Consider the following 7,957-nt stretch of genomic DNA (forward strand, 5'->3'; position numbering starts at 1 on the left):
TATAAGCACTGTAAGCATCTCCTAAGCTACAAGAAAAAAAATTGGCATTAAGGGTTTTTTTTGTTATTGTTGTTCTTGGAAGTGTTGAAGGAACTTTTCAGTTGTACTTGCTTAAAAGAAAAGTATGTGCCCAAATGAATCAAAGAGGTGAGCTATGGCAAGATATTCTACATACTGTACTTGTTCATAGCAATAAGTTACAAATAACTTTCCACTGAAAAGTGTTTGCTTTTTATTGTACAGCATTGAAGAAGCCTATTGTATTTATACTAGTAGCTCAGTGCTTCATAGAAAAACGTAGTCTTGGTGCCACAAACTGTCATTATCTTATAAAGGCTGAACACTCTGGCTGGTCTTCATACCCTTCAAAATGCTTTTGGAGCAAGAGTCGTGTGATAGATTCCTCCCCTTCCAAGGAATAGATTATCCCCCTGCCTGTAGAGTTTGGAAATAAAAAGTAATTCCAGAGTTGTTCTGGTATTCAACAGCACAGTTCGTGCAAGATGTAATTTACAGGGCCTAGGAACGAGAGAGCTCAGGAACAGCAGTCCTTGGAGATACGGAGAACAGGTATGAGAAGGATAATGATTGTGGTCACTCTCCAGGTGGCTTCGGGTATGTGTATGTGGGAGATACAGCTTCTTGTTGCTTATATGATCTTGTGGCAGCAAGCTGATGAGGAGAGCAATCTCCCTTTTCAGGTGGCAGTATCATGCTTTTCCTTGTTCTCCTCTCGTACAGCCAGTTTCCCAAAGTTCTGCTGTGCACCGTGATGTAACTTCTGGAGTAGGAACAACTGCCTGCTTTTGCAAAGCAAACAAGCCTCTGTGATGTAGTGTTTCTGCTGCTCAGCCCCAGGATTGCTAACTAGGAAGATAATTTCCTGACTTGCTTCTTTAACTTCAAACTCAGTGCAGCAGCTTCCTCCAGATCAAAATCTGAGCAGTTGATTTTTACGTCCTTTTCCAGGTTGCCCCTTTTGCCCCTCATCACTAGCCTGACAAGTATTAGTTTTAGAGTTGCTCTGTACTTGTGAAAGTTGGACAAAGTGTTAAACAAACAGGTCCATGTGTAAATACAATTTACAGAGATAAATCGAGTCCTGTCATTCGTAAAGCAGAGAATCTGCACTGTTTCAGATACTTCATCTGATAATTGTAGCTACTGTATGGGTAGGAGCATGTCGGTAGTGACTGGTGTGCCGTGTGTTACCCACACCACATGCTTCTGCAAGAACGCCGAAGATCCCTGGATCTGAGTAAGCAAGTGGCATGCTGTATGTTTTGCAGGGAACAATGCACCTACCTGTTTCATTTTCAAATGCCTCAAGAAATATGGAAATAATAGTTTTATTTGCAAGCACTTCATAGCCATTTGCAGCCAAGAGAGCAAGAGTACTTTTTTTCTCCCGCCATTTAAGTGGAATTGGAAAGCTCTTTTTGGTGTCTTGGGCCAGCCAGCTTTTAGGTGACTCCTGTCTGTGGGATCCCTCGATAATAAAGATCAACTGAAGCAGCAGAACTTGGTCTAAACAAGAGTGGCAGGATTACAGTGGATTAGGAGGACCTTTAGCTCTTTAACAGGTTTCAAGTGTGTTTGAGCCAAAAGGGTAGAGAGTAGCCAAAGTGTTTTTTTTCAAAGGAAAGAGCTATGCTGTGAGCTACATCAGCTGGACTTCAGTTTTGTTCTTTCTTGATAAGCTTCCAGTTCAGGTTTCGCAAACCTGCTTTGTTTACTGAGTCGTAGTATTAAAGTAGTCCCCAGTTTCACTTTGTTTTTTTAATGTACCAGCAGCCTTAGAGACATAGTGAAATCTGTAGACCTGTCCTGATTTTTCCCTAGGAAATACATCACAGCTATATAAGTGATGCTTTTGTTACACAACTTAGACAACAGTCTCTTTGGTTTATCTTTCACTTAACTGAAGGCATTTTACTTCAGGATTCAGGCTTCCACCTTCGTTTGAGATGCTTGTTTTATGAACTTGCATACAATGGCAGTAATCAGTAATGCACTCAGTAGTTGATGGCACTCTGCTAGGTAAACCTGGATGTGAGGAAGCTCTCGACCAGACTGAGCGTTATCAACTTCAAAAGTTTGAGAGTCGCAAGTCTCTGCACTATGGATACTTTTACTAGCATAATCTGAAAGGCATGCTGAGCAAGTAAAGCAGGTAATGTAACTGTTAGCATGAAAGTCTGAGGGGAAAATAGGTTTGCTTATTCGCTGCTGTTCTAGAGATCCTTGGAGGGTGATAGCTTTCCGCTCAGCTGTACAGCCACGAGATTTGGAGTGGGAATCCGATCTATTCTATATTTAGCTTGAAGGAGAGGTGCTTCTTGTTCCTTTCCTCTTTTGCTGCGGAAAACTTTGACACATCAAAAATTTTCTGAGCTTTTTTGTTTTAATTTTCTCTCCTGCCTTTCCCTATCAAGGAAAAGGCAGTGCAAGTGGTGCTGATCAATCCCTTATGCACAGTCAGATTTTATAGCAGGTGCATGCGGTTCTGTAGTCCCCTGAGGATCTATCCCTCCACAGTACTGAAATTGCTGAATCCTGAATTTTGTCTAAATCACAGTGGGTTACTATGTAACTTGCGGGTGTACGATTGTTGGGATTTTAAAATCTCAGCTTCATTGGCATCTTGATGCAGGGTGGAAGTCACAACCAAATATTTATAGTTCTTGCTCAATGTGTTATTGCATAGGGCAATGGAAAGGGTCTCGCTATCTTCCCAGCAACAAGCACAAACTATAAATAGATTACTAAGTCTGCTTTATTCCTACTGTGGATGCTAGTTGATGAATCTTCTGAAGTTTGATTGCGCCTTACTGTTGTTGTCTATCTTATCATACTTGTAAATTTTCATAGTCAGTCAGTAGCAGATGATCCAGATAGAATGGTGATGATGAGGAATGGATTTTGCAGGGGAGCTCGCAGATAGGTGTTTTCATTTGTTCAAACTGAAAACAAAGTTAGCAGGTTTGCATTACATCCTTGAATTCTAGGAAGAGAAAGAAGCATTGAATTTACAAAGCCTACCTAGCCTATTAAGATAGCAAAATGTAGGTTGCAGCAAAGCTTCTACTGTGAAATTCAAAAAATTATCTGCAAAAGTGGAAACTGTTGCTGGTTTATAAAGTCTTTGTTTCAAAAACATAAAATTACTTTTGCATGTTCTAGCACATGGGTTAACGATTTGAGAAATAAGCTGTCTGGTGTGGTGGTTGTGTGGTGTTTTGGGTTGTTTTTTTTTTCCCTCCAGTAGTTTGTGTTTGGTACAAGGAAGGGTTTGGTGGGGTATTTTTCAGCTTCTTTGACATGGAATGTCTGTACTGTAGTTTTTAATGCAACTTCACTGAATTCTTAATTACACGATGACAAAAGGGTTCAGTAGACTCCTTTCTGAAAAATATGCTCAACAGTGACTGAAAGGTAAAATGTTAGGAATTCTATGTAAATGGAATTGAAGACAATTAAAACCTCGTTATATTACTATATAAATGCTCAAAGGGGCCACCATCATAATTGCTACATGCTGTTCTTGTCTTAATCTGGAAAAGGAAATAGTAGAACTGGAGAAGGTCCTGAGGGAAAAAAAAAGGTGTGAGGAAGATGCAGAATAAACTGTGCCTGCTCACCTTGGAGGACAGATCTTTCTTTGAAGCATCTCTAAGATCAGGAGTGAGGCTGAAAAAGTGAATAGGCAGCATTTGCTCATGTCTTGCAGTATAATCACTAGATAGCATTTGATGGAGTATATTGAAGAGTACAAAAGTATAAAGAGTTTTAAAAAAACAAAGTATCAGGTCTGTCAGTGATTATTAACAATGATGGTTTGATTGCAGCCTCTTATTTAGGGAGACTTACTCTTCCAAAGCAGGGAGCTGGGTGGAAGTTCCAGTGTTGGCTCTGTTTTCTGTTGTTCCCTAAAGCATCCCTTGCTTGCTGTTTAGGAAGCAGCATACAGGATGCATGGGTTTTTCATCTAACCCAGTGTGGTACTTACTTTATGATGTGTGGCCTTCACTGCTAATTTTTGTGTAAATAAAGCCAATCCTAGTGTACGGCTGCAGCTTTAAAGAGAAATCTCAAAGGTATGCATTGTCAGTTAACTTACAGGACTTTGATTATTCACTGAGCACGGTAATTTAGCTAGGATTATTACATTTACATTTTATGGAGAGGAATTCACTAGGAGTATAGGCTAAGGAGATTTTTAGTGTAGTAGGGAGTGCTGCAGTTATCTGGAAAGTTGCTTGTACTGGCAGGAGGATCTTGAGAACTGGAAGAAACAAAATTTTTAAGCTGAATAAATTTGCAAACTTTCTTGTAATCTTCTGTCCACTTTACAGATCAAGGTACCGAGAAGCATGAAGGAGCAGGCACTTCTGGGATTACTGATCAGGAAAAGGAATTGTCGAGCAGTGCATTACAAGCTTTTCTGGTAAGACAAAGCCAAACTTTGAGACTTCTAATTTACCACATAGCTGCTAAATGGGCTTATATAATTCTTTTTCCTGTTTTTGTAGCACAGTTGCAAAGGGATATTATACCAAAAGTAACACTGTTTTTTTTATAAAGCCAGCACATGCATTTTCTGTCTGCTGTGATGTGAGAAGACTGAAGGGGATACTTGAATGAAGTGTGCAAGAGCACATTTAATCTCCTTTCTCAAACTTAGTAGCATTAAAAGCTGTATAATGAGTTAATTAGAAGAAGCAGGCTGCTATTCTGTATGAGTGTTGGAAATGCATGATCTCTCTGAAGAATTAATCGCTTCAAGCTAAAAATGTTGTGTTAAAGGGTTTAAAGGAGCCATGTGTATTACAAAACAGCAACCAAACAAACCTTTTTCATTTTAGCATCTTCCTATATTCTTTCACAAAAAGCATCGTATACTGTTCTGTCACTTTGCATTAAAACACATTCTTCAACACGTAATACCTACAGGCAGTGTTAGCTACCTATTTTGTTTTTCTTGGAAGATTTTTTTGTGTGTTAAAATTCAGGTACCGGGTCTTTCAGTTTACTACTTTCTTTGTATTGTCTCCTAATTTTATTTAGTGTAGGAAATGACAGGAAGTATAATTGCTTTTCCTTTCAATTGTTGTATCTCTATCTCCACAATGCTTTGCATAACTTAGTTTTGGATGTGTTAAATAGATCAGGGGAAGAATTTAAATACTGTCTTTGAGATTCCTGTTTGTGTGTTTCACTCATTGCTTTTATTTTGTCTGGAATGTTGCTACATGAAGTGCATGCAGTTGGTCCTTAAACTGACTACAGCTGATGTTGTTCACTGATGTCTTCTTGAGTGCTTTCCAGCTCAATTGCTCTTTTTCAATAACTTTTTGCTCATTGACATTTGATCCTGAGAACTGAAGGCATAGGAGAGGGTTGCCTGTTTTCCACCTTTCCCACAGATCTACATGCCTAAAATACTTTCGCCTGTTGACAACTTCATCTTTAGTTTTTACACTGAACCAGTGTATCTTGTTTATCTCTTTTTCTTGCTTTATGAACTCCCTAAGTTTATGATGATGTGAGGTGGTGACAGATGTCAGCAGAATTAATCTGCTGCCTTGTTTGCCAATTTTGCTTGCTATTGAGTTGCTTTAAATAGCTTTGTGGACTGCCTTGCATACTGCTTTATCACACTGCACTTCCAATTTCTGTCTTGATAGAACTACTATAAAATTGTATATTATATTCTAGATCCTGTCTAATAGAGTAGAGTAAAGGACTGTTGGCTGAGGAAAAACATCACAAAATAAGCTGAGCATGTAAGGGTTCAAAGTTTTTAGTCCAGCCATGGTTAGAAGCCTTGTTGCTGTGATCTGAAAGCTACTCCTGTTGAAGAGAAGCTCTGATTGTGAACGCATAAAGAAAATCACTGGGAGATGAACTGTCTCAATTAAAGAGCATGCCAGCGGTTGAGTTGCAAGTCCCTGTGTTTATGCACATGCTCACTAGGCAATCCACACTGTTGATACTTAGAGTTGTGGAAATACTGCCTGTGAATGTCCTGCTACATCTCTCTGTATGTTGTATAACTGTGCTTTCGCAGGAGACTGAAGGGACTGGGATGGTTCTGTTGAGAGTAGCCACAGAATGGCACCTTTCTCAGGAAGAGCAGGACCACAGAGCCTTTCTCTGTTGTAATTCTTCCCTTATTAGAGGAAGTTAGGCAGGAGCCCAGGAGAAGCTCCATGGAACAGTACTTAAAAAAGGAGGAGGAGGAGGTGGAGAGTGGTCGTGGTACTCAAGAGCATTGCTTTTGATTGTGAAGCATTGACGGAGATGGAAACGAATCTGCTTATCTGACAGACCAGATTAGAAGTAACCCTTATACGGAAGAGGTGGAGGTGGTTATTCCTGTATAGGAATTGAACAGTAGAGTGTGAAGGATCATTTAGGCTTAACATAGTTGAAAGAGTCTGGAGTTCTCTTTCATTCCTCAATGCCACTAAATTCCTCCTGCACAAACACAGAAAAGACTAAAACTGAAAGCAGAAAGGGGTGAGCCATTCTGAAGTCCTTGCCTATTGCTGAGGTCAAAGAAAGGGATTTCTTGATTAAATCACACCTCAGAGGAGCATCATGCTTGGGTCCTAGTTTCTGTTTAGGCATGCCTAGATGATTGAATACTTCATTCAATAGCTAAAACTTGTAAAAATATTATTTAAACCTGTACTGGGAAAGTGACACCCTCTTTTTCCAACCTGTCTTAAGCTGACTTCCACAGACTAAATTGTCACTCACAGTCTCTCCAGATGAAGTGAAGAATGAACATAAAATGATGGGCTGGGACTTAGTAAGCAACTGCAGCTGCTCAGTGTACATGTGATGGGGAAAGATTATGAAAACTGAGGAAATAAAGAATCTTGAAACTCAAAATAATACGATGAAGAGAAATCAGAGTAACACTTTTCATGGAAACATCTGTTTATAATAATCGACTACTCCATTTGTCCTTCCTCCACAAAATTCTTCTTGAAGTTTGGATATGACCTCAACTTTTAGACTTATTCGCGTACATATTAATCTGCATAAATAACGAAGTATGTGTGTAGATGTTTAGGTTGCTTCATTTGCTGTTGATAAAGGAAATACTACTTTGCTCTCTAAACTTACAGAGGATACTTTCATTAAAATTTACTAGTCTGTTAGTTTAAACTTTGTATCTTCTAATGCATGTTTCTGGTCTACCTGCAATTTCCAGGCTGGAAACTATGATGCTTGTTTACAACACCTAAATACCCTTCAAGACATAAACAAAGATGACTACAAAATAACTTTGAATACTGCTGTTGCGGAACGCTCTCTAAACTTATAGAGGATACTTTCATTAAAATTTACTAGTCTGTTAGTTTAAACTTTGTATCTTCTAATGCATGTTTCTGGTCTACCTGCAATTTCCAGGCTGGAAACTATGATGCTTGTTTACAACACCTAAATACCCTTCAAGACATAAACAAAGATGACTACAAAATAACTTTGAATACTGCTGTTGCGGAATTCTGTAAAAATAACCAGACTACAACAGACAATTTGAGACAAACACTTAACCAGCTGAAGAACCAGGTAATGCAAACATATTGACATGGTACTTGATTTTGAGTACTGTTAATGGTGATGAGATCTTCCAGTGAAATAGGAAGAAAAATGCTGCCCCATGTCCCCTAGATTTCATAAAGGAATAAGAAAGTAACATTACTTTTAAACCTCTGAGTCTGTTTAATCATTTAGGACGCTGCTTTTATAGTTATATTTTTAGTTATTATTGAAATTGATCCAAAGGTTAAACATTCCAGAGATTATAACTGTAGAAAGATCTGCTATGTTCTTTCAGTAGAAAGTTTCTTAACCTGAAATAGCTTGAAGTAATTTCATATAAAATAAAAAGAGAAAATGTTATTTTACTGCTCAACTGACAGCTTTTTATTTCATTGTA

General features: G+C 38.6%; 1 protein-coding gene across 1 annotated transcript in view; it reads left to right on the plus strand.

The window, feature by feature from the left end:
• Positions 1 to 584: 584 nt before the first annotated feature.
• The window catches only part of CNOT10 (CCR4-NOT transcription complex subunit 10), a 35,035-nt gene continuing 27,662 nt past the window's right edge, over positions 585 to 7,957 (plus strand). The window contains exons 1-3 of the mRNA XM_019474472.1: positions 585 to 615; positions 4,356 to 4,447; positions 7,366 to 7,587. Of these exons, the coding sequence (XP_019330017.1) occupies positions 585 to 615; positions 4,356 to 4,447; positions 7,366 to 7,587 (345 nt within the window). The remainder of the gene's footprint in view (positions 616 to 4,355; positions 4,448 to 7,365; positions 7,588 to 7,957) is intronic.

Source organism: Aptenodytes forsteri, unplaced genomic scaffold (genome assembly GCF_000699145.1).
Source record: "Aptenodytes forsteri isolate BGI_AS27 unplaced genomic scaffold, ASM69914v1 Scaffold9, whole genome shotgun sequence".
Lineage (NCBI taxonomy): Eukaryota > Metazoa > Chordata > Aves > Sphenisciformes > Spheniscidae > Aptenodytes > Aptenodytes forsteri.